This window comes from Falco punctatus (genome assembly GCF_963210335.1).
Source record: "Falco punctatus genome assembly, chromosome: 1".
In the NCBI taxonomy this organism is placed as follows: domain Eukaryota; kingdom Metazoa; phylum Chordata; class Aves; order Falconiformes; family Falconidae; genus Falco; species Falco punctatus.
In genome coordinates this window covers 118,530,375-118,557,041 of record NC_137580.1, presented here as the reverse complement: position 1 = coordinate 118,557,041, position 26,667 = coordinate 118,530,375, and the positions used below count along the sequence as shown (strand labels likewise).

The 26,667-nt window shown below is 45.6% G+C and overlaps 1 protein-coding gene across 1 annotated transcript in view; it reads right to left on the bottom strand.

Moving 5' to 3' along the window:
* Positions 1-10,277: 10,277 nt before the first annotated feature.
* LOC308053971 (myosin-4-like) overlaps positions 10,278-26,667 on the bottom strand; it is a gene marked incomplete at its 3' end in the record, with an annotated part of 32,658 nt that continues 16,268 nt past the window's right edge. Inside the window, exons 20-38 of the mRNA XM_080366009.1 lie at positions 26,246-26,501; positions 24,159-24,401; positions 22,371-22,547; positions 21,584-21,729; positions 21,407-21,497; positions 20,233-20,622; positions 20,012-20,138; positions 19,478-19,596; positions 18,584-18,780; positions 17,881-18,064; positions 16,836-17,001; positions 15,915-16,039; positions 13,958-14,266; positions 13,668-13,871; positions 13,458-13,583; positions 12,140-12,310; positions 11,165-11,269; positions 10,988-11,083; positions 10,278-10,535 (exon numbers count right to left, since the gene is read on the bottom strand). Coding sequence (XP_080222135.1) covers positions 10,278-10,535; positions 10,988-11,083; positions 11,165-11,269; positions 12,140-12,310; positions 13,458-13,583; positions 13,668-13,871; positions 13,958-14,266; positions 15,915-16,039; positions 16,836-17,001; positions 17,881-18,064; positions 18,584-18,780; positions 19,478-19,596; positions 20,012-20,138; positions 20,233-20,622; positions 21,407-21,497; positions 21,584-21,729; positions 22,371-22,547; positions 24,159-24,401; positions 26,246-26,501 — 3,490 coding nt within the window. The remainder of the gene's footprint in view (positions 10,536-10,987; positions 11,084-11,164; positions 11,270-12,139; positions 12,311-13,457; positions 13,584-13,667; positions 13,872-13,957; positions 14,267-15,914; positions 16,040-16,835; positions 17,002-17,880; positions 18,065-18,583; positions 18,781-19,477; positions 19,597-20,011; positions 20,139-20,232; positions 20,623-21,406; positions 21,498-21,583; positions 21,730-22,370; positions 22,548-24,158; positions 24,402-26,245; positions 26,502-26,667) is intronic.

Genomic DNA, 26,667 nt, shown 5'->3' with positions numbered 1-26,667 from the left:
GCTCAGGAAGCCTGCTGTAGCCTTCCTCCTGAACATTCCAGGTGACTTTCAGTGTAGCTGTCCTCCAGTTAGACAGGCTAAGCAGCAAGCTGAGCTCAGCTTTTCAGGTTTTTTTTCTTTGGATTCTTTCAAGAACTTTTGGACTACTCTCTACAGTTCTGTTTTTGAATCTCTGAATTTGTGGTGAATTGCTTAAAATATGCCCTTTTGATAAACATTTAAGCTGATAACTATTGAACTGTGATCCATTATGTGTTATTATCACACCAGCTGCGCCTTGCTTGGTGAAAAGCAACAGACCTGATACCATGGCATGCATCCAGGTACATCTATCGCCAGTATTCTCTAACAATGCCATTTATAGATGGCAAGGACTGAAATCGAACAAAAACCCACATGTTTTTCTTTAGCATGTACAAACCCAGCTCTCCCTATGTTGGAACACAGAACCAAATAGTTTAGCATTTTCATGTACAACAGTGAATTTTAGTCTAAATTTTACTTTTCTTATGTTTAATGTTGCCAGAATACGTAAATATTTTTCTTCAGTTTATTCTCTGATATTTTTTAACTCTGCATTTTTATACTTCCAACTTATTCTGCTTTCTATTTATCTCCCTTTCTGATATTTTTGTAGGCTTCTGCCCCTTTTTGCGTGAACTCTCTAGATGAAAAAAAACTCTAACAGGGTTTTAGTCCTAGGGCTATCCACTTCCTGAAGCAATTACAGACTTCAGCTTTTCAGTGGGCAAGCCCAAATGTAAACACTACAACTTCACTTTGGCTTGTGTACGAATGTCCAGTCTGTAAACAGAAGGGCTCTGCTCGTGTCAGAGGATCCCTTTCCAGTCGCTGGAGGTACTTATCTCTTGATAAGTAATCATCATTTCATTGTGCAGATAATTACACAGTTGGTTTCTCTTGAGATATGGCTGGTCCTTCTCCTCAGCTTGCAAAATGGCTTTACTTCTTGCACAGAGAACAGCTCTTACCAAAGGCTTAGACCTATGTTTGCTTCTGCATCATGTATTGTCTTTACTGGAAAGGATGTACAAGGGTGATGTGTTTTCTATTGATGATGAGAATTATTTCTGAGCATAGAAAGCTTTTTTATCTAGCATATTAGAGCCAGAGTCACTAGATGAAGGGCATGGAAGCCACCCCAGAAACATGCAGATTTGCAGCTTCAAGGGTACCAGGCATTGGAATGAATCAGTCAGCTTTCAGTCTCATCCTTGGTTTCTATCCCCTGTTCCAGCTCAGCTAAAGCATCTTGGCTGGATGCAGGTGTTCTCTGGCCAGTACTCAGCAGGTCTGACTGAACGATCAAAACAATCCCTCTGGCTGTAAAATCCCTCTGAATTTATTTCCTGAGCCACCACAACTGTCATACTCACTCTATTATCTGTTCTAGGATGGTATTCCACTTAGCAATGAGAAACTGGTTCTAAAATTGGTGTTACATAAATGCATTCTGTGTAAGGGTGAGATGAGTCTCACCTTGAAAGGACCTTTTTCTCCCTGTCTGCTGCTGAAGAGTCTAGGGTGAAGACCTCAGTCTTGGACATCTGATGTTTTAACAAACCTTAGGTGTCATTGAACTGCTGTCTGTGGATGAGAAAGAACCAACTTTGTGCAACACTGCAGAGAGCCTCAGTTATGGTTATTGAGTCAGAAAGAATTTACTTCATGAATTTGCAGATTGTACCTGGAGCATAAAATGACACCACCAAAAAAGTCCTATACAGAAGGGCAGAGTCCCTGAAGAGTGACTGAAAACCATCCTGGGAGTAACAGAAGTAAGTTCACATCTGACAGCTGTAGGAGCAGCATGGTCAATGTGTTGTTTCTTTAAAGCAACATCTGACAATCTGTCTAGCCCATGGAAAAGAGCTAAATTACTCCTGCTGTGTTCACTGAAAAGATCCTGCAGAGCTCGTGCATGGGAGAATTTTTAGTCATGGAGATTCACTGGAATAATTGATCAGTAAATAATAATAAATCTCATTCTCTCTCATTGGAGATTCACATGAATAATTGATTGGCCATACCTGTTTGCAAGACACAGCAACACCAGGAGATGTCCTGAGGCCAAGAACCAGGAAAGGAGGAGACTAAAAAGAAACCACTTGTAGCACTGGATCTTTAAATGACCTTTGAAGTCTAAACGATTAGCAGAAATTAGTTCTGTTGTTGGAGAGGAAATGTTCTGAGCCTGTACACAAAAGATAATTCCAGCTGTTAAAATGCTTAAAAGCCATACCTTTTGATGGAAGTGACAATTCTCAATGCCTTGAACAGCAAAGACATAAGAACAGATACAGGAGCTCAGAACAAAATTTCATTTTGTAGTCTTCTTTCTGGTAGCAACGAAGGAGAATGCATAGCGTGGAGTGAAAGAGCAGGACAACACATAGCAGTGCCCCCCTTGAATATTCTGCCATCGCCCACCAAAATGCAGTTTAGGGATTTCTTCTTGAGTATCACACTTGGAAGTTTAGGCATCCAGGACCTGAAACATTCCAAGGAAAGGGCTCAGAGTTATGAGTCATGTTCATATGACCAAATATGTGATTCAAACACAATTTAAAAAATGCACTTGATACAGAATGGCTTTACCTTTGATTTCTGCCTTTAGCAGTGTTTCTTGTGGCTCCCCTAGCCTTGGAAATCCACTTGTACAAGGTCAGCTCTGAAAATAAGATCAGATATGCAGTGCCCTGCCTGGTGGTGGACATTGTGAAACTTAGTGATGTTCCAGGGCAGGCTTAGTCATCTTTGTCATAACAGTGCCCAGAGCCGTACCTGCTATTTTAGTCAGACATAAACAAATGTAGTCTCTGTCTATAAATGGGCAGTGATACCATATGAGCAAACAGCTGGTGGTGATTAACCTGAAACTAAACTGGATTTGCCTGCCAGGATAATACACCTGGAGACCTGACTGCTTCCATTCACCTCCTTTCTTGGAAGCAGGCTGAGAACAACAAACTGTTCCGATAACATCAGCCTACTTCCAGTCAACATAGTTCCTACTGAGAAGCAGGGCAGGTCTTGCCCTGTTGCATGAGAGGCAAATACTTGGTCACAGAAATGTGACTCATAACTTGGACTCCTCGCCTTGGAGTTAGGTGTCAACAGCAGCCAGTTGTCACAAACCCCTTGTTTGAAATGGCAACATCATGCTGTTTCTCTCCAGCAGTCCAGTGCTCATCTCTCTCCTCCTGGGGCTCTGGAAAGCCTAAGTCACAACAACATGCTCCCATCAGCTGGCTACAGAATTTCAGGAGAGAGCTTCCCTCAGTCCATCTCACTGCTATTCCTCTTGGTGCAAACTAAAATATGCAGGGCAGATCCAGAGTACTCCATGGTGGTCAGGATGCTCACAGAGGACAGACCCAACTCTAGACCAGCTCAGTGATTCCCAAGCATTTGTATTCATTAAAGCAGATACTGTAGCCTTGTCATCTCTTCTTCCAGCTCTATAGACACTAGGTCACACGATTTTATTTATTGAATGTTTATTTCATGCTGCATAGAAAAGCCATTGAAAGGAAGAAAGGCATTGTCTATAAATCAATTAGTTTCAGTATATCAGAAACAAGCAAGCTGTTGCCATTCAAGTCTCATCCTCCAAGTGTTGAGACAACAGAAGACAAATAGTTCTGGATCAGACCACAGGTCTGTCTGGTTTATTATCCTGTTTCCAGTGATATCTAATAGCAGAAATCTAGGGAAAAAGACAGGTGCAGAGATATATTTCTGCAGAACATCCCCTTCGTTTCCAGCAAATGATAGCTCAGGTCTTCCCCAGCTGGAGGTGGTATCTTGCATTTCATAGCTCATTTCCATTATTTAGGGCAGTTATTTTTTTGAGCCCATGCAAACTTTTGGTATCCATAAAATTCTTTAGCAAGGGTTTCCAGTGCAGGCACTGTATTTTGGAACCTGTACCTCACCTGTTTAATCTGAGGCAGTGCCTGGCCCACAGTCACAGGCACAACCTGCCCACAGTTACCTTTATACTGTTGTAGCTGCCCTGATGTCCAAACCTGAACCACTGAACTGAGAGTTACCTGCATGTGGAGATGTGGGCATGAACCTACATGAACCACCTACTTTAAGGGTCTTAAGGGACTTGTCCAAGATCACATGGAGAGACACTGGAAAAGGAGGAAAAATCCCAAGAGTGATCTGATAAAAGCACCTAAATCTTCCTTCAAACTTCCTTCTCTCTGGCTTAGTATCAGTCTTAGTGGTGTGATGTGGACTTGCCAGTTTATCTCCAACAGCTTGCTGTGTCCCAGAGCATCTGATCTTTTCTTTTGATCCCATGGAGAACTGGGCTTCTGGCCAGCTAAGAAGAGCAATCCAGCCAGGCAGCCCTCCAGCCAAACTCCCTCTGGGTGTACTAGTTTGGACATTAGTATTTCACTGTCGCTAAGCTTCCCTCTTCAGAATGAATTGCTCATTACTTGAGTTCCATCAGGGATTTCCTATGTCATGAAAGAGCAGAAATTCTGCCTGAACACACTGAGCAGGCCTGACTGCTTTCTGTGGATGAAGTTGTTGATCTGTGTATATGTGTGTGCCTGTATCTGCAGGACATAGATGTCTCAGTGTTTTCCTCTCAATGGTGTCTCTGTTCTGCAACCATCTGTGTATAAAGCTGCTATTCTCTCGTGAACAATGACTCATACAGGAAAGTCTCTAAGAATGAGGCAAGAACTGTGTTCATCCTGAGTAGTATCGAAGATGAGGATTCAGTCCCATAAACTCTTGGAAACTCAGCGTTAGTTTTCCCTCGACAGCTTTAGTATTTAAAATCTGCTGTTGCTGACACACATTTGCAAACAACAGGTTGGCAATAAACTCTCTCTGCAAATGGGTGCTCTGTGTCGCTTGCTTCTGACAAAGACCCAGCACAGCCCTGCTCGCTGTGGCCAGCATTCTCCTGACCGCCTTTGCCAATGAGGACCCACCTAGTGACTTCCACCTCCCGCATTCTTCTCAGCTCCCACAGATGACTCTTTCCAGCCCTTTCCTTTATGTTTCCAGGCTACTCTGTGTCTCTGTCAGCTGCAGCGGGTGAGTGGGATGAAGCAGGGTCACTGTTCCTGGCACCCTGCAAGCTATGCCTGGGCCTGGGGCTGTCCAGAAGGCTGTGAAGTTGGCTGTAGGGACTATCTGGGGCACTGAACCATACTGCTATCAAAAAATTGCAACGATCTTCACTTCATATATCTAGCAAGGCTTCGGTACTTGGGAAATAACTGGAGGAAAGGAAATATCCAGAAGATTTTATCAGAAAGTCTCCTGTGGCCAGAATGGGTGTAGAAAGAAGAGTTTCTGAAAATCAGTTGTGCTTCTCTGGCTAGTGAGGAAGGTTCTGTTTTGTGGCACCTTGTCCAACACTGTGGAAAGAAAAGGTTACAGAGTCCTCATGTTCTCCACTGCCCCAGGGAGGTAACAGTCTCTGGGGATGCAGGTTAAGATGATCAAGAAAGTTTAAAAGAAATGGTGACTTATCCTAATAATGTAATCATAAGACAAGTCCAGATATGTAGACCATACCCGGAAAGCATGCCCACAATAAATATAATTTTTCAATTGGATTAGAATTTTAATTAGAAATTGCATTATCAGATTTAAAAATTTCTCTAGGATCTTAGGTGATAAGCAAGGGGCAGAGGTGCTCATACGTGAAAGTAAACATACTCTGTGAGTTCGAGTGGAGCTGGGTGGCTGGAGTTGGACAGAATGTTAAAATCAACAGATAAAATTGGAATCACAGAATCACAGAGCGGTTGAGGTTGGAAGGGAACCCTCCAGGTGATCTGGTCCAACCCCCCTGCATAAGCAGGTTCCCCTAGAGCAGGTTGCACAGGTGCCTGAGACAGAGCCCTCATTCACATCCATCCTTTTCCAGCCACCACCCTTCCTGCTAGCTGTGTGGTCCTGACCTTCCTGTGGCTGGTACCAGTTCTGTGTTCCTCAGCGTGTTCAGTGAATCGATCAGTCTTTGAACAGCAGAGTGCAACTTTCTTTTTGCTAGATTAGTGAGTTCGACTGAATCAGTGAAAAAAGTAGACTGGAAGATGTATCGGAGGTCTTCAGCCCAATCTCCTGTTCCAAGCAGGGCTGACTGCAAAGCTAGATGAAGCTGCTCAGGACCTTGCCTGCGTGTATCCTGGAAATCCCTGAGGACGGAGATTCCACAGCCTCTCTAGGCAGCCTGTCCCAGGGCTGCAGCACACTCATGATAAATAACGCTGCCTGCCTTTTGCTGAAAGAGAATTTCCCTGGTTGCAACATGAGACTGTGGCCTCTCGTCCTTTCACTGCACACTTGCCAGAAAAGCTTGGATGCATCTAAGTTCACAACCCCCTTTTCAGCAGCGTTAGCCTTAGTTAAGACCTTATTTAAGGTCTTCTCTTCTCCAGGCCAAACAAACCTAATTCTCTTCGCGTCTTCTCACATGGCACACGCTCCAGCTGTCCGACACTAGGGGCTGTTGTTGGATCCTCTCTGTAAACATCTCCCATATAATGGAGGGGGGTGATTCCCAAAACTGAACGCAGTATTGCAGACTCAGCCTCACCAGTGCCAGGCAGTGGGGAACAACACATCCCTCTCCCTGCTGGCTACTTACTAATGCAATCCCCTGACCGGTTAGCGTTATTAGTGCAGGTATAACACAGGCCCAGCTTGTTTTTCACCAGAATCCCAAGGCCTTTTCTGCAGGCCTGCACCCCAGCAGGCAGTCCCCAGCCTGCACTGGTGCACAGAGTTGCTTTGTCCCAGGTTGAAATTATAAAGAGGATTTATAACTGCATAGAATTAAAATAAATGTATGAGATTAATTAGACCAAATTTGTCACATGATTAATAAGGGTCAGACCCTTACTCCTTTTGTTCTCTGCCTGTCTGCTAATAGAAGTAAGGAGCAATGGTGGCACATGGGAGCCCAGTTTCATACCTAAGAAATCTCAGTTTTCTGCAGAGTGTTTTTAGAGCTGTGTATAAGTTCTGATACCAGTCACAGACATAAGCTGTGAAGGGGCTGTAACTCTCAGAACAATTTACCCTTTTCCTAGCAAAAGGCCCTGCAGGCTTGAAAGAGAATCTTGTAGGCCCCTGGAATGAATCCCACTTCCATCCGTTCCCCCAGGACCTTAAAGGAGGATCAGGCACCATGCCTAGAAGGGATGAGCTTTGTGTGTGCATGGTGTGTTTTTAAAGCAGAATTTTAATCCTTTTCTGACTTCACAGATAGGCAAACTTAGTTTGTTATTCTTAGTGTACACTGAGGTATGACACAGCTCCAGCTCTCTTACCAAGCTTATTTGTTACTGTTCTAAAATAAAGAGTCTGTCCTTTTTTATTTCCTAAGTATTTCTCACCTTACCTCTGGTTCAACTAAATAAAAACTAGTAGATTTCTTGTTCTTAAATAAATAAATAAATAAATAAATAAATAAATAAATAAAGTGTATTTTGAAAACCTAGCAGTTATCATATTTCAATTTCCTTCCAGCTTTCTGGGCTTTGCTTTTTTTTTTCTTTTTCTTTTTTTTTGGGGGGTGGGGTGGGGGAGCAGCATTTGGGGTTTTTTTTGCATCCCCTCAGTCCCTCTCCTGTTTTCCTGAAACTGTATATGCTTCTCTTCAGAATGCTAATACACATCTGGATATCTTAGAAATTTAGTGGCAAGAACTAAGCAGAGAGGTACATGAATACAAAAATCTCTGAGCTGGGCATAGTTTACAGTTGTCCACTGGAACTGCTCTGCACAGAGTCCTTGTTCTTGCCATTCTCTGGAGGTTCAATGCCTCTCTCCTGTCTTCTCAGTCTCTCTCTGTGTGGAGATACTTAGCTGAACAGTGAACAATTTTTGAAGAGCAGATGACACGGATGTTTGCTGTCATTTTCACATGCGTAGCTAAGTGTGGCCTGTTTGGTTGTTGTTTCCCCCTCCCCTTCAGCCTGAGAGCAATTCAAGCCTCGCCCAGAGCATTGTTCAAGCCATCAGCTCAGACAGTGCACTCTGCACAGATTTGGGTAGTCTTTAACCTTCACCCTGACTATTCTGCCTCTCTCCCAGAGTGAGCAAGGTGATGTGTTCTGTGGTCACAAAGGGCAGCTAGTGTTGCTGATGTGTGGCTCAAACACCTAACAGGCTGCTTTGCTGGAATACTTCTGAGAAGAGATAGGCGATCACACAGAAGTGGTCCTTCCTACTGCTGGCCAGCATCCCAAGAAAAAGCCAGTACTGGCTCACGGGTAATGCACAGACATCAGGCCGTGCCATTACTTCTCCCTTCTGGATACGCTGGGACAGGCAAAGGACTTGTAGGGCTCTACAGATCTCATGGCAGCTCCAAAGTGTTTCTAGAAGCTCACAGGAGTGCCAAGCAATTTTCAGGCGAAGGCTTCTCTTTCAGCTTTATAAATACGCTTGCAGCCATCATCATAGCAAATAAAAAAGTACCCTTAAACCCACTCCTGCTTAACACAGCTCCCATGCAGGAGTTGTTTCTCATTCTTTCTGTTTTTCTTCCTTTATGCACAAATAAGAGTATTGAGAGCAGGTTTGTACTTAACAAAGGGTTAAACCCTGCTAATCTACCAGTCTGCCTGCTAGCATTGTGCTTATTGCAGCACTGCTCTGTGGGCTGGGGCAGGCGGTTCTCCCGTGCACCACTGTGCAGTGACAGCCGTGCCGTGTCCTGCGACAGCGTGGGCAGGACCTGCCAGCCGGGGGGCGCGGTGACAGCTCAGGTCACAGGGCGCTGTGGTTGTGAATGGGCTGCCCACGTCCCCCCCCGGCAACAGGGCACGCCACGCTGCGTGCAAACCGGAGCCCGCGGGGGCAGGTGGCCGTGGAGGGGGGGAGAAGAGGCAGAGGCGATGCGGGCCAGCTCGACAGGCTGCGGCGGCAGGTCACCAGGTGGGGCACTGGCAGCCAAAACGTCCCCGGGCTGTGGCTGGCACAAAGGGCCCGAAGGCGAGGGGGGGGTGGGAAGAGGAGCGGTCGGGAGGCGCACGGGCGGCAGCCGGCCGGGGTGCAACCGCGGGTAAGTGACGGGGACCCGAACGGAGCACAGCGCCCGAGCGCGGGGCGACACCGCGGGCAGGGGGCGGGCAGAAGCGGGGGGTGGCGGGGCCCTGCCCGAGGACGACAACCCTAACGCAGGGGCGCGGCCAAAGCCGCCGGCTGTTCCCCGCGCACGGGCACCCGCCGAAGCCCGGCTCCCGCAGGCCGCGGGCACGGGAGCACGGGAGACCCGCAGCCGTAACGCGCTGCCGAACGGCCCCGCCCCTCCCTCGGCGGGCGCGGAGGGTCCCCCGCCTGCGCGTGCCAGCGGCCTGCTCGCGGGGGTCCGGCGGGGGGGGTGGGGGGGGCAGCGCCCGAACCTCGTCCCGCCCGGCCCCGCGCCCGCTGCACCGGCCCCGCTCGGGGAGGCCGCGGCGCGCCCCCGCCGCCGCTTCTGGCCGCCGCACCGGGCCCGCGGCGCGCAGGGGGGTGCGGGCCCGCCCGTCGCCGACTCCGCCGCGGCGCGCAGCGCCCCCTGCCGGGGGCACGGGCATGGCTCCCACGCGCGGCGCTCACGGGCCTGGCGCCGCCCCGGGGCGGGGGGGTGAAGGGGGCTTCCCGGGGCGGCCGGGGGCTCCGCGGACCCCGGGCGGGCAGAGGGGCCGCGCATCCTGCGCCGCGGCTGTGGGGCGTGACGGGTTCGTACCTGCTCTCCACATGGAGCGGACCCCCCGCGGAGCACAGCCGCACCGCACCGCGCAGACCCGCCGCGGAGCAGACCCCCAGCCCGCTGCGCCCACCCACACATGCTGGCGGTCAGTCCGGTAGGGCGGGGCAGCCCCGTCACTCAGGGTGGGTTTTATTTCTCAGCTCCTACTGGGGCTGGGTAACCGCGGCCGGCGGGAGGGGCAGTGACCGCACACCTGGTCACTCAAAGCAAGCAGTGCTGATCTCCGGCGGATGCACAGCAGTCTGTACCGTAAGGGAGCCTGCCACAGCTCCGGTCAGCTCATTCCTCTGATTTCTAAATAAATAAATAAATAAAGAAAGAAAGAAAGAAGGTAATGTAGAGGTTGTTGGAGTGGTTGAATTATATCTGGCGTTGTTTCAAAGCTGTAGCTGTTGCAAATGTTCTGCCATATTACTGGCACAGAACCAGTATCTCCCAATTCTGCTGAAAGACCTGAATTCTTAAAGTCGATCAAATCTAGTCTGTCTCTTGGGAGGCACTGAAAGGACCTTCAAAACCCACTGGTTTTGAATAAATGTGTTTCTGGCCTTCCTTTTTGAGGATGCTCCATTGCAGAGACCCCTGGGGCACTTGCCACATGGAAACGGTCCTTCTCTGCAGCCCCTCGGCTCACCTGTCCTTCAATGTCACGGCTTTTGGCTCGCAACTTGTTAACCTGGCATTCAGCAATATCAGCTCGTTCTTCAGCCTCTTCCAGCTTGTACTGGGTCTTGCGGCACTGTGAGAGGTTAGTGTTTGCCTGTTCCTCCTGGAAGTCATGCAGTGACATCAGTGACATGGACAAAAACTGGCATCATCCCATTACCATTAACCAAACACCCTATGGCTGCACCACAATAATATCACCCACTAGTTAGCCTTGCAGCTACACCCCTGTGTTGCCAGCACCCTCTGCGTTTCTGTCTGGTACTATTAACAACATGAGCACTCAGCTGGGGACAGAGCAATTAGTCCTGATCAGAGCCAGGTTGGGAAAATTGGCTAGTGTAGCTCCAAAACTTTGACAACCTCAGGACAATTCCAGCTGTGCCTGCTCTGTTGTGAGCTGTTAAGTCTTTACCAGGTGAGGAATATTCAAAGGCAGTGGCCATAGCTGCCCTATCACACTGAGTACTCAATTATTTTAATGAACTTGGGAGGCTGAACCTTTTGGAAATCTCCACCCAGGGCTCGCAAAGATTTAGAGACTCCCACACTCACAGCTTCCTCAGCCCGCTTCTTGTATGCTTTCACTTTTAATTGCAGCTTGTCTACCAGGTCCTGGAGCCGAAGAATATTTTTCTTATCCTCTTCAGACTGTAGGAAGTGAAAAATCAAGTTAGCCTTGGAAGAGGGCTTGAGGTGATGCATGTTAAGAGGGCAGAGGATTTGAAATACCTGGTAAGTGAGCTCCTTCAGCCTTCGTTCGTACTTGCGAGCACCTTTCAGCGACTCTATGCCTCTTTTCTGCTCGGCATCAAGCTCATTTTCTAACTCATTAATCTGAAACACAGTATCATGGTGAATGCAGCAAACTGCCAAGAGTGGCTGTTGGTACCACTGTAGGTTCCGGGAACCAGGGTTCTGCAGACCAAGGCCACGGAAAAAGTGGCTATGCAGAAAGCGACCATGCAGGGCAGCTTCCTGAGGCTGGAGTAGCTAAAAACCGCTTGCCATGCTGTATTACTGGGGACATGGTGTGTGAATCCATAGTTAGTTATAGAAGGAACTTAGCCGTGCTTACCTGGGGCATTTGTAATCAAAATTGGGCTTAAATCTCTCAGAGAAGTGGAAATTGAAACAGGAAAGGGAGGGCTCTGTCAACGTTCACCAGGTAAATGGGGAAAATCTGTTTAATTTGTAGTCTTTGAGCCCAGCTCATCTTCATGAATAGTCCTTAACAACCTCCCATAGCTCAATACCTCTTCTGGAGCGTGTGTAAGTCAAACCTGGACACCAGTGGGTTTATTTCTGTGGGGATATTTTCTGTCAAAGCCAAACTAACTCCCAGTCAGTTGTGCTGTATTTTGGAACAGCAGCAGTTGAGAAGCACAGAAAGGGGGCCAGGCGAGTGGTCTCTCTAGCCCAATGCTCTGCCTCTGGGACTGGCAGCAGCACGTACCATTTAGGGACAGCGTGGAAACCTGACTGCTGTCTACTCCCCTCATGCTTGTCCAGCTTCCTCAGTTATTAGGTTAGAGGTGTAAGGTGGCACATCTATGCCTGTTCCTCGCCAGCAGTGCAGGGTTTAACTACTCATCTCACCTGCTGGAGATACCTGGGGTTGTCCCTGTTGTAACCTTCCCAAAGGGTTCCAGCAACCAAGGGACCACTCAGGAACTTGACCTTATCCTACCATGGTGTTCACCATACCCTCGCCTCTAGTTTCTGGAGCTGCTTCTTTCCACCCTTCAGAGCCAGCTGCTCGGCTTCATCCAGTCGGAGCTGCAGGTCCTTCACTGTCTGTTCCAGATTCCTCTTCATCCTCTCCAGGTGGGCGCTGGTGTCCTGCTCCTTCTTCAGCTCTTCTGCCATCATGGCTGCCTGTTGCAGTGCACAGTTATGTTATGAATATGCCTCCCTGGCAGTTCTGCGCTCTCCCTGGGAGCACTGCCCAGCTTCGCGCTGGTGTGTGGCTTTCTGCATTCTCAGTCAGTGCTCACGGCTGTGCCAAGAATCTGTCATATAAAGGGGGGTCACTGTTTCTCAGTATTGGCATTTCTAGAGCTACTCTGCCTTGGAGAACAAGCAAGGTTGATGACAAGAAAAAAAAATTAAGGCATGCAAATGACTTGATACCAAAGTTCCTTTTTTTTTTTTTTTTTAAGAGACAGTGGAAATTAGAGACACGCTGAAGTATCACCAGCTAACACTCTGCATCTCTGGGCTCCCAACTGACTTTGAATATCTGGCCATTTGCTGCCTAAATTTGCTGAAAAGTCAGACTCCCAAGCAGTTTTTGCTAATGAAATGACCCCAAGTATCTCGAACCACAATGTCAAGCTTGTGCCTGCTGAGGTGTCCAGGACCTGGATGGACAGCTGTCTCCAGTGTGACAGGGCAGAGGGGACCCGCAGCACTGCCGCAGGCAGGTGGGCAGAAGAGTGCTTCAGGCCCAGGTATGCCTTGGCTTGATGCAATTTTCTGTTTCATTTTCATCTGCCTTTCAGAGGTATTCCTGAGGTTGGTCTCTTCTGATGCCGTGGAACTGTAGCCTTGTTTAAACTTTTAAAAAGAATTTCCATTCTTTTTATTTCTTACATGTGTAGCATTTGTGTGGAAGCATGTATGATTTTAGCCTTAATTTCAGCTTTTCTGTGCCATGTCTAAATGGGATTTGGTTTGGACTGCTCTTTTCCTGTTACAATTTTGTGGCCATCTCTTCTATCCTGTCTATTACATTTATCCTGGAAGCAAAAAGGAATGGGGGTATGAGGGAGGTGAGACAGGATGCCTCTTCAACACAGGCTGCTAGCAGAACATGAGTAGAGGACCTAGACTGAGGGGGTCTTCCATGGCAAGCAGTAGGGCAGAGGCTGCATGAGGCCCATGTGGGCAAGATTGTCTGTCACCAATATTTTCTGTTCCTGTGTTGAAGAATTCGTTCTCCTCCACCTGACTGCTGCCTTTCTAAAGCACAAAAGTGACTGCAGTAGTATCATGTGGAAGAGAGGCAAGCAAGAGTACTCACGTCTGTGATCGCTTTCTTTGCTTTCTCCTCTGCATTTCTGGCTTCCTGAATGCTGTCTTCGACCTCATTCTGTAAATGAGTAATGTCCACTTCCAGTCTCTTCTTGGTGTTGAGAAGGCTTGTGTACTGTGGGGACAGTCCAGAGATAGGTCATTCCCACCCCGTTTCATACCACTCCCGCATGCCTGTTGTACAGGAGATGCCAAATACCTGCGAGTGGAAGAGCTGTGCTCGCTCGCTGGCATCTGTCAGCTCCTGCTCAGAAACTTTACGGGCTCGCTCTGTCTGCTCCATAGCAGCTTGCATCTCCTCCACTTCTGTTGCCATCAGATTGTTCCTACGCTCTGCCAGGGCAAGCTGCTCCTTCAGGTCATCATTCTGTCTCAAAGCATCATCCAAATGGAGTTGGGAGTCCTTTGAAGGTGAAAGCACCAGGAGACTCAGAGGCAAGCAGAGTGAGTGGCAAAGACTTGTAGGACAGTAGCCCTCATGGCCCTTACCTTGAGTTGCCCTTGCACAGCTTTGAGGTGCTTCTGTGTCTCTGCCACCTGACAGTTGGCATGCCTCAGCTGTATTTCCATGTCATTCAGATCTCCCTCCATCTTCTTTTTCAGCCTCAATGCGTCATTTCTGCTTCTGATCTCAGCATCCAGTGTGGTCTGCATAGTCTCTAATACCCTCTGGTGATTCCTTTTCAGCTGTTGAATTTCCTCATCTTTCTCTGCGTTCCTTCTGTCAACATCTGACTTCACCTGGTTCAGCTCCAGCTGAACGCGTAAGATTTTTCCCTCTTCGTGCTCTAAAGAGCCCTGGCAGGGTTGAAATAACATCAGTGGATCTGTAGTGTCCATTAATGGGAAATACCCATGCAGAATTTTGGCACTTTGCAGCCAGTAACGCAGGTATTGCGTGCCTTACTGTGGACCTTTAGAAAAGGCCTAGCACTGACTGCTGTTCCCCTACACAAGAGTCACTACACCTCAACTGGATATTAATCAGGAATTTAGGAATTAGACTCCTTAGGAAAATACCTCTGAAGCCAAAAGGCCTGGGCACTGAGTGCTCTGTTGATACTGCAGAGGTAACAAAACATATGACAAAATGGGATGGTCAAGCCTCGGGCTCAGAAGAAGCTTGCCTTCTCTTGCACCTCCATGCTTAAGTCTGCTTAGGGGGTCTGCACGTAGTCCCACCACACTGTGGGCATGTTCTACTTCCATACAGCCTTTTCCCTTTGATACTCACATTATCTAGCTTCAGGTGCCTAGGAGTTTAAAGCCTGAGGCTGAGTCTTTACAAACAGCGGACAGAAATAAGCCCATCCAGAGAATGAAACAGTTGATGTAGCCTTGGCATCTCTTTTAAAATAGACCCTACAGAGATGCCTATTTCAGATAAAAATATTTTCCAATAAGAATGATGCTGCACTGGAGGAAGTTGTTGAGCAATACTGTGAAGTCTCCGTCCTTGGAAGTTATAAAGACCAAGCAGATGAGGCTTTGAGCAACCTAATATAATTTTGAAGTTAGCCCTCCATTGAGCAGGACGTTGGACTAAAGACCTCCAGAGATCCTTTCCAGTCTAAGCTAATTCTGTGTCTCTGAGTTATGTCCTAGGTATACCGTGAGCGGCTCCGTGAAATGCTCTCAGACGTTTTGTGGAGAATCAGATATGGTTATACAAAAGTAATAAAAGCTTTTTCCAGGGACGGTCAGGGCAGAGTGGGAACAAAAGGCAGAACCCAGACAAGAAGGAACTGAAGGAGCTGCAATTTGGCATGAACCGGGAAAAAACTAAATTTAAAGTTATGAAGTGCTGAGGGGTAGCCAAAGACAGTAAGGAAGACTGAGCAGTCATGGACTTGTGGGACCTGGTATGCAGCCTGCGTCAGCAAAGCACATCAGTGTACCAGCCACATCTCCACGATTCAGTTGATCCCCAGCAACCTCTTTGTGTTCATCAAAACACGTCCTGTGAACTGACTGCTCTTTGACTGTCTTACTGGCTCCCATTCATTGAAAGTGGAGGAACTGAAGAAATATAATCTTAATTGCCTTCAACATTCAGCTTTCTTTGAGCAGGAGGTGACACTGAGAAAACTTTTAAGTCTAGAATAGACTTGCTCTGAAAACATCCTTGATTGATTTTACTAGAAAACAAAACTTGTCCGAGTCCTGAAATACAAATGGCTTTTCTTCAGCCTTCTACAGGAGCTCATTCAAACAGGTGGTGTGAAATGATCTCTATTTTAGTCTGGACTGAGTAGTTTTTGTGTGATAGCACAGTAAGGAATGCCACATTGGTATGGGAGAGGAGCCCTCCTTACGCTATTTGATCTGCTTGTGCTCTCATACTGCACCTTTGTGATGGTGGCAGGACAAACAGGTGTATATAACCTCCAAATTTTCTCCATTCATGATCTCTCTAGAAACAAGCCCCCTTAACGAGGACACTTGCCTCTGCTTCTTCTAATGCTGCTTGAAGGTCACACTTTTCTTGCTCAATTTGCTTCTTTGCTTTCTCCAGTCCATGTTTAGCTTTTCCAGATTCAGCAATCTGTTCGGTCAGATCGGAAATTTCCTCTGCAACACAGAAAACACACACTCAGCTCATGTGAAATAAAGTTTTCAATGGCACCTGCAATTGCTGTTTGCCAATGGGAGTGATGGAAGAGTTAATGACGTAATGTGATGCAGTGAGGAGAAATAATAAGTCTTGTCTCGTGTGCAGTCTTTATTTCTGGTTACCTCCTGCTTCCAGGTCAGTGTGCAATTTAAAAATGGGAGTGGCCAGCTGGAGTAAGCTCAGAAAAGAATGTTGACTTCCTCTGGATAGCGAAATTACATCTCCAGAGACAGTTCTGTTTGATTGTTCTCTTTATCCTCAAATACTTCCCAGGGATCATTCAGCTCACAAAAAAGAACAGGGTTGGGTTTCCTTTAGATGGTTAGTTTGTTTATTAAATGTCAATCTGTTGTGCCACAGCTGCATGGTCCTCCAATAATCAGGAGATAAGACAACAGCCCTCCAGATTTTTTCTAATGACAGTGTCTGAGGTAATCTGGAAAAAAATGAGTATCTTTTTTCATCATAATTTCTGTCCATTCAGTTAACTTCATCGCTATTCATGAATGGGGTTATGATGGTGTGAAGGAGGAGAATACCATGAGGAAGTAGGATGCTGTTAATGAACCATAGGCATGTGCTTACAGGTGACTTTGTGATCAGCTGAACAGGAAAGACAGACACCTAACCTAAGTGTTGTGGGAAAATCCTAAGCAACAAAACCCTGGGGAGAGGCAGAGTTCTGGTATCCAAGGAATGTAGACACATCTTAGGACTCCTGGTGGATTCCAGCTGATAGAGATCTGAACTTACGCTGGAGGTTCTTGTTTTCCCATCTGACAGTCTCAGCCTGGTCAAGCATTTCTTCATAGGCATTCTTCATCCGGAAGATCTCAGTGCTGAGAGAGCGACACTCCTTCTGGGCAGCTTCCAAATCAGCCTGACTGTCCTGGTACTTCTGTTTCCATTCAGCCAGGACCTGGAGTGACAGGAGCAGAAGAATGACCTATTCTGCAGTACTCCTGTCTCTGCACATTTACAGGACAAGAACCCAAGAGGCATGACATGTCTTGCAGTCTTTTGCTTTGGATCGTTCTCTGCCTGTGACAATCAATTCACCGTGATATGTACTCTGGCCGTTTTGGTGGAAGCTACTTCAATCACCCTCTTCAGCCAGCACTAGTGCATACCCCAGACTCTCAGGCAGGAGTTTGGGTTGACAACAGCCTGGACACGATGAGGCTGTGTGAACCTTTCTATTATTGCAGGAACCAGTGCTCTGGCACTCAGCCCGCCAAGAAAGATCATGTTCTACAGATTGTCTCCTGAGTTTGACACAACAGCCCTGCAGGGTGTCTGTTGTAGCACATTCACCTAATTTGCTCACACAAGGCTGGGCCAAGGCACAGGGCTGTGCAACATCACTCGGCCAAACAGTGGTGATTATTTTTAATGTTATTAAAAGCAATGAGGGCTGGAACTGTGGAGAGGAGTCTGAGGCTCTGCCTAACCCACATACAAGGCCAGCAAATTAGCACCGGCTGAAAGTCTAGCTTGCATGTGAATACTTGCTGAGTCTGCTTGATCAAAGATATGGATCCTCTTACACTCCCTTGCAAAAACTTAATGCTTTTTAAAACTATCAGAAAGCTACTTCATTGTTTGCTGTGGTCGTCTGGGGTTACTCACACTGTGACGTTATTACTATATGTCTCATTATGTGTTCTTTACCACAGCTTTGCTTTGGATAAAATACAGTGTATCTTACTGTGAGTGCAGAACTTTCATAATTTCAGAATTTGGCCTGGCCTATCAAGTGTCTGATGTTTTTCACATTTGGCAGGCTCTCTGTATGAACCTTGTCAAAATTCTTCTGCTTTTTATCAAATGCCGCACAAGCTGCGTTCAACCTCTCCACATCAATCATGAGGTCATCCACTTCGCCCTGCAGCCTCTGCTTTGTCTTCTCCAGTGAAGCACACTTCGAGTTGACAGCCTCAGTCTGCTCCTCTGACTCCTGCAGGCGCTGAGCCAGCTTCTTTCTGCAGGATGAGACAATTGGTGCTGAGAGAAGGAGAAATCTGACATTCTTAGAAAACGAACAGGAAGGGAGTTTGGCATGGGAGAGATGGATGGAGAAAGCAAAGTAGAAAGCTGTGATGATGTGAACAGGGGGCACTGATGGGAGCCTGGGATGACACAGCATGCTGGAGGGATGCATAGGCTGGGAGAGTACTCACCCAAGGAGTAGACTATCGCGATGTGGAGAGGAACTAGAAACACACTTTCAGCATTGGCAGTGTAAAGAATGTGACTTTTCAACTGCTATGATTAACTCCATAGTTAATGCACTGGCATTCTCCTTCCTGTAGACACTCCCAAGCCTCTACTCATTTTCCTCCTTCAAACCTCTACTCACTCCCCTTTTGACTCCTAACACATCAGAGCACGCTGCTCTGCATATTCCCACTACAAGCGTATTCTGGTTTCCTCTGGTTCATTCTTAAATTTTTACTAAAATACCCTTCTCCTTGCTCCAGATTATCCCACTTCCCACGTACTTGGCCTCCTCCAGCTCCTCCGTGCGCTGAATAGCGTCCGTCTCGTATTTGGTTCTCCACTGGGCCACTTCGCTGTTGGCCTTGGACAGGGCGCGCTGCAGCTCCCCCTTGGCTTCCTGCTCCTCCTCGTATTGCTCCCGCAGCAGGTCACAGTCGTGGCGAGCAGACTGCAAGGCGTGGGCCAGCGCGTTCTTGGCCTTTGTAATTAAAATTATACAAATTGTCAAAATATTAATAATTTGTGACTGGACTTTGTTACTGTATTTTGATAAAACCTTCATGCCTTGCTGCCCATGTGCAACAGTTGCTAGAGTAACAGAAGGAACAAAGCGACGTGAGGGAGGCTGTGTTTCAGGCTTGATGCTGTTAAGCGAGGTCAGGCACTTGTCCATTTTTTTTCTGGGATGCTGCGCCTCAAACATACCTGCACCAAGAGCTTTTGGCAAAGACGCATGAAACCTAGCAACAGACAAGGCAGGAATTACATCTCAAGAAGCTTCTCTGTAAGCTTTTCAGGTAGAGTTTGGTATTTATCTGAAGGTGGAAGACACTCTCAACTGTTTTGTCATATCTAACCCTGGGTACACCTGCATTCCTGCTCTCTTTCCTTTTTTTTGGCTGCTGTTTTCTTTACTTCAGGGATTTCCTGTAGCAGCAAGCTATACAGAGCTATTTTCATTCACTTCTCTCATGTTTTTGAACTTCAGAAAGCATGATGGGAAGGACTTAAATTGTCTTCCTTATTTCACTTCTAAGATCTCGTCTCTGTGTTATGCTCTAAAACAAAATTCAGAAGTTTCACTGTTCTGATGTCTCCACCTTTCTCTGAGGAGAAATCTCATTTATTTTTTTAGCTCACTGGTTTATTTGTTGCTCCAAATTAAAGCAAATCACCTTATTTTCTTCCTCTACTTGCCTCTTCAGTTCTTCAGTCTGCTGAGTGAAAGCGTGTTTGCCTCGAGTCAGCTGAGAAATCAAGGACTCCTTCTCCTCCAGTTGCCGAGAAAGTTCACCTAGCGAGAAAACATTTATTTATTTTTAGGCAGAGATACGAGACATAAGATACAAATGAGAAGAGCTAGCCGTATGGAAAGTGATTACAAGACATAATGTGGTAAAATGAAGGGAGGATAGCAATTTCATTCACATTGGTCAGAAAAAGCTGCCAAAGAGAGGCATTGTGCTGGCATCAAAGGAAACAGGATGAACTGACCACAGACTCACACATTCACTTTGACTGATAGTGCCTCTCTGGGTTTGGCTATGTTTCCTTGGGTGGAATTTCTATGGACTGCCCCCAGGAGAGAATTCTATAGTGAGTTTTGTTCAGATCATCCAGTGATGGAAATATTACAAAATACACTGGCATTCAAACAGCGTATTTAAGTACTTGGCACAGGACTATTACGTTTCATCTAGGGGACGCACCATTCTCAGTCTGTAGACGTGTTTTCTGTGTGTTCAGATCATTAATTAATCTCATGTGTTCATCATCTTTGGTTCTGACTTCGCTGAACTGGTCTTCAAGAGCTCGGCACATCTTTTCCAGGTTGCTCTGTTAAGAAATAGAAAGCATATATCCTTCAGCTCATCTAATTGTTCAGAAGAACAATGGTAGTGATGAGAAATGTTTCTTCCTGTGCAGGAACCTTGGCTTTGGAGACAGACTCCATGTTACTGGCCAAGTCGTCAATCTCCATCTTGAGCTCACTCTTCTCCTTCTCCAGCTTCTGCTTCACTCGCTGCAGGTTGTCGATCTGCTCCCCAAGCTCAGCGGTGCTGTCCGCGTGCTTCTTGCGCAGGGCCGCAGCCGTGGCTTCGTGCTGCAGCGTGGCCTCCTCCAGGTCGCGACGCATCTTCTGAAATTCTGCCTCACGCTTCTTGTTCATCTCAATCTGAGCGGCGGTAGCCCCTCCGGCTTCTTCCAGGCGCTCGCTGATCTCCTCTAGCTCCCTCGACAGGTCAGCTCGCTGCTTCTCAGTCTTTGCACGGATTGCACGTTCAGCCTCGATTTCTTCCTCCAATTCCTCTATTCGAGCCTGTGAAAATTAATTGGTTAAATGTGGACTTCTGGATAGACAGATTGAAAATTACCAGTGAGGAATAAAGAGCAAACATTCACAGATGTTTATATCAGCATAGAGAGTGAAGCACCACTAGAAATTTCATTGAATTGTGTCCCAGGACATGCAATATTTGGTTTTGGAACAACAGTGAATGTAAAATCTGGTATTTCATTTGTTATAGCTCAGAATGGATTTGTTAGGTTATGAAGGATCTAGGGCTGCACTTCTCTGAAGAAATAAGGGATGCGTCACTGGAAAATGTAAAGAAGTGTGGGTTTCTTAGAAATTTCCCAAAACTCAGGCCAAAAACAAGGCAGTGTCCTCTCTCCATCAGCAAACAAAGTGGAAGGAACCTTGAGGTGAGCAGCTGTGGGTTAATAGCACTGAAGAGAAGTGTCTTCCTGGCTCTGCATTTAGGAAGTGATCTCTGTCCTGATCATGACAGATTATGAAACTTTTTGTTGTTTTCTTAAAAAATTAATTCTTAGTGGCTTTGCTTCTGTTACAACTCAGTATCTAATCCATTTTTCAAGCCTGCCACAAGCTTCACTTGAGAAGCCTTTTACATAGCTATATATGATTAGATACCAGAGTTTCTTTAAAAGTGCCCTGAGATGCAAACAGCACCCAGAGTCCATGTTAATTGCTTTATTCATGGGTAGGGAAATACTTGCATAGAACAGTAAGAATAAATATCAACTAGTTCTAAGAAACTTGTGCTCAGCTACTAAACCCACAAATAACTCTTAGACTTTACCTGAAGCTCCTTAATTTTCTTTTGCAGCTGAGAACTTTGAGCCTGCTCATCTTCAATTTTACTTTGCAACTGGCTAATTTCAAAATCCTTTCTGTTGAAGAACAAGAATGAAAATTCAATGCGGTTAAGTTAAGATCTGAATTTTGGAATTCATAGCATAAAAAGTCAGTGCAATACTTTTTTAGCCTGTCATCCATCTGTTGCTTGTCATTTTCCAGATCCATTATGGAATCCTGAGCTATTTTCAGATCTCCCTCCAGTTTTTTCTTTGCTCTCTCAAGGTCCATTCGTAGTTTCTTCTCTTGTTCTAGAGATCCTTCAAACTAAACCACATAAAACATACTTTGAAATACAGAAATTATACTTTGAAAATAACTATACCTGATTTAAAAATCTAACTAGAGTTTAAAATTGATGAATAGAGAAAACTATCAACACTGTATATATTTCTCATCTCCACCTGTGCTACGCTCTTGCTGCAAGATCAGAGCAGCCATTATAATTTGGTTGCAGATATTAAGCTGTCTTCAGCTTGGCTGTGTGCAGTTGAAATGCAAGTTCTTGAAAAATACAGAAATCAGAATTTTTCCGTGGCTGCAGTTCCTAGCATACAGACTGCTAAATATGTTCATAACTTCCTGAAATACATCCACACTGTACAACAAATAACTCTGCAGCAAACTTCAGACGGCCACAGGTACACTACTCCAACTAATTGGTTAAAACAGGGTTCAAGAAGCTACAACGCTGCAATACTCAGTGATGAACATATTTTAAATAGACAGGGAAGATGAAAGATGTACTAGATTACACAATAATCTGTCAACTGGCAATGATTTATTAGCCGAAATTATTAGAGATGGTTTGGCTTCTTTAGGTGTTGCTTATACTCCCAACTGTAGATTTCTAGTCTCTTCTCATCTGTCAGAATATCCACCTATACAACCAAAAAACGTTTCCTTACATCATCTACTTGCTGCTCCAGTTTGGTCTTGGTTTTGGTGAGTGTGCTGACTTTGTCTTCCTCAACTTGCAAGTCATCCAGTGTCTGCTGGTGGGCTTCCTGGAGGGCCTTTTTCTCCTTAGTGAGTTTAGAAATATTTTCATCCAGAGCTGCCATCTCTTCAGTAAGATTCTTAACCTGTTAGACAGCCAGCATCCATACTGTGAGAGGGTGCCTTGAGAAATGACAGACTGAGAACACAGTGAGTGCACCCTTGCAAAATCTTGCTTGGATGTAGTCAACGTGCTCTCCACAGGAGGTCTACATCATTCATGAGTAGCGTAGCAACAAGTGTCATGCCTGACATTCACACCTTTCTGGTCCTGCAACGGCAGGAATTCTTGCTTTGGATGTTTTTGACTACCAGCCCTATCCTGCTGAACTGTACAGTGGAACAGGTGCTGTATCTTCACTTGCCTCTACAAGCTTTTCCCACGAGGATTTACAAAAGGCCTCTGAGTTGCTCTTGCTGAAAAAAATGTATTTCCTATGTGTGAAATACTTGCTAGGCAAACAACTGTAACTTCTCGGCAAGTGAGGTTCTTTAAAAAAGGTATCAAGTGCTAAGCCTAGCCAAAGATATGTTAAGTTTTCCGTAAAAGTGAAGGGAACATGATGACGTGACAAAGAACCTCATGCCCTTGGAACAGATGATCATGAATTTAGGGCTGGAGCTTCTAACTGGGTTGTTGGGCATGCCAGCTCTGCTAGCTTTGTCTTGGATGTTTATTCTGTGTACTTCAATGAGCATGGCACACCAGCAGCCTTATCTCAAACACATCAGGCGCTGTGCATTAGCCTGCCTGACCCTTGCTTCCCGTATGTCCCGTTTGGATGGGGAAGCCTGACAGGAGGGATCAGGAAAGTCTACTCTGCTGAGTGCTTGAGTTATACAGCCCTGATCCCTCATCCTAATACCCAACACCAGATAGATTTCCTCTAAGGGTTAGTATGGAGATGTCCAACATATCTGTAATTGCAAGCTTAGGATGTGGTATTGCTCTCAGTGATGGCACTGAATGGAATCTCAGGGTTGTTATATCCTTGCTAGCATTGTTTCCACAGCAGGACTGAACACTGTCACCACAGACATGGACTTTTGAATTCTAACACAGATATATCTCAATTATGTCTCTTCAAATTGATTGTTGAGATGTACATGAAGAAATTTGTACTTTTACTGGAAGATAAATGAGTTTAATGACCATCTGATATAGACCTTCCTTGCTACATTGACAGTCTGAACCTTAGAAATCAGGAAGAACTCTCACTTAATCGTCAAGTCAGTGAAAGGAAAGGATGTCCATCCTAGCTGAGACCTGGGCTTTTTAAATACAAGAGAATTGCAAGAAAACATTTGACATCTGCAAAATCAGTTCTCCTCAATGCGTGTGAGAAAGGACCAGCATAGTCATTCTGTGCTGTGCTACTCACAAACATGCTGCTACTCAGTTATACACAGGAGACACAAATATACTGGTTCCTTATGACTGCAAATAGCCAAAACTGGAAATTGTCTATCAAGCACCATAATGACCTCTTAATTCTTCCTCAAATGTGACAGAAAATATGTTTTTCCTGAGAAGTTATGATTTTAACAATTTTTTTTCTGTCATTAAGTGACAATACCTCTCTCCTATTATGCCTTGGGCACATGTCACTTCCATTCAGAGCACTTAGGAGTGACTGCAACTTTCCACAAAACTGACAACTGTCTAGGAAAGAATAATTCCCCGATTCCTCTGTCACCTTATTCTCTGTTGCATGCTTCTCCTTTTCCACTTTGGCCAGAGTCAGTTCAAGATCATCAATATCTTTCTTCAGCTCAGAGCACTCGTCTTCAAGTTTCCTCTTCTTCGCTACCAGTTCAGCATTTGTCTCCTCTTCATCCTCTATTCTTTCACTCAGTATTTTTATTTTAGCTTCCAGCTGGATTTTACTTTTGATGAGTCCTTCACATCTCTCTTCAGCATCAGCTAGATTTTCGCTCTCCTGTCAGAACATATTGAAGGCATGTTATATTTATCATAAGACTGGCAAAAGGCAATATATGTTGTTCAAGTGCCATCTCCAGGAAACTGATTACACAAGTCAGAGCAGAATTTTCTATGCAAATCACTGGAATGCACACAATTTGATCGTGAGGGAATTGTCCTGTTCAGTCATGGCTAGGAAAGTGGGCCATAATCCCATGGCAGAGACCCTTCCTTCCAGCTGGTCAGATGGATTTGCTGCAATACTGTGCAACCGACTCACAGGGCTCAGTCATAACAAGGAGCCTGCAAGGAATTAGTGAGATAAATAGGTGAGTAGCACGCTGGCTTTCCTGGAAGCATGATCTTAGCTGTGGCTTTGTGAAACATAGCATTTCTAAGTTGTCTTTCATAGTGTTGAATGATTTTATCTTTAATAAGCTGCTCTAGCTCTAATGACACAGGTTGGTCTGTCTCTCCAGAAACTTCTGCTTTATTCACATGAGGCTAACCTTGCTCCCACCATTCTCTAACCTCTCTCAGCCAAGAGCTTGACCTGAATTGCAGCCTGCAACTTTTACTATGGCTAACATGTTGAGACACATGATTGACAGACAAAATTTTGTCTAAATTAATGCTACAATGATGTATTTTAAGTAGAATACTGGAAGAGGTATCTGTTGCCTCCCAGAAGTTACGGCTGAAAGCCATCACTGCAATAACAGAAGATGGTGTGTTTAATTCTCAGATTCTGACTGAAACCCGTAGCGCTGAAAATCATGGCTAGTGAGCGTGCAACTTCTGATGACTAACTTGGAGAAGGTGGTGCTTGTAGAATCTTTCAGGAAGGGTTGATAGAAATTCCCTCGGGAAAAAGGGACTTAGAAGACAGGAAGTATTTTTCCAATACTAAAATGGTGAGGAACTGGGAATTGAGAGTCAGACAATACATTTGAGGGCAGCGATTGTATCTTAGGACTTCTTTTATGTTCTAAAACCTGAAATCTGAGTGCTTTGTAAGGCATCCTAATCTGGAAGTTAGTCTAGTTAAATCTGGGCTTCTTGGTTTTTTTTGGCTTACCATCTGTGCAGGGGTTAAAGTGAAGCCCCGGATGCTTGTAAACTAGGTGAGTTCTGGAGGATAGTGTGTTAAGTACCAAGAAGGGTACAAAGAAACTCAGAAAACTGGGCGAGGTTAAGTTGAAGTTCTGAAGAAGGATTCAGATAACTAATCTGATCTTCTGCATGCACAGCTACAGCCTTGGTGCTTGAAACAATACTTGTCAGAACCCAACTGGTTTGAAAGCACATGGAAACAAGTGACAGGTCCACTTGCACCAGACCACCCTTGGCCATGTAGTATCTTATTAACTTTTAAAACCAACGTATTCCTGTCCTGTGCAATTTCAGTCTCTGATCAGCGATATTCCAGAGAAAAGCATCAGTCTTTGTTCTGTGGTTTCAGTCCTGTCTCTGACCGGAAAGCACCTCTGTGCTGGCTTCATGTTATAGTGGTCAGCAGAGGTGGCAACAGCCTGTATTTCATTAAGAATCAGATACCATTATTAATTAGGAACACATTGAATGTACTGTGGAACATCTGATTCTTTCACTGATGGTTGCTTAATAGCCAGGTGGGTTTATGTGGGAGCCCAGTCAAAATTTTCTGTATTTCTTCTGGTGGTAATGTTTTATATGTGCTCTGTACTCACTTCGCTTAGGTGTATATGACAAGACCAGATACAAAGCAGTGGAGAATCTGGCCCCGTTACATGTCTGTTCATGAAGAACAATGGAAAAGAGAAGGGAAAGAGCAGCGGGATAAGGAGAAGTGGGGTGAACCTAGAGGTGGAGGTTACTCACAGATTGAACCTGAAGCTGCAGGTCATTTTTCTCTTGCAACAGGGTTACCATTTTCTCTTCCAGCTCTTTCCTTTTTGCCTCAGACTTTGCGAGCTCTTCCTTGGTTTTCTCAAACTCTTCCTTCATGTTGGCCATCTCCTTCTCAGACTCTGCACTCTTCAGCAAGGGCTTCATCTTGAAATACAGCTTCATCCAGGGCCAGTGCTTCACGTTCATGAATGCGCGAACATTGTATTGGATGATATAAATGGATTCTCTGAAAACACATGAAAACACAGCTTATGAGGCTGGTGAGACTTGGGTTGGAAACAGACTCATTATTGGCCATACAGCATCAGCATTTTGTTTAAGGAACTCTTGCATGAGACTTTTTTTTTCTTTTCCTTATTTCCCTTGCTTGCATTAAAGAGTCATTTCTAGGC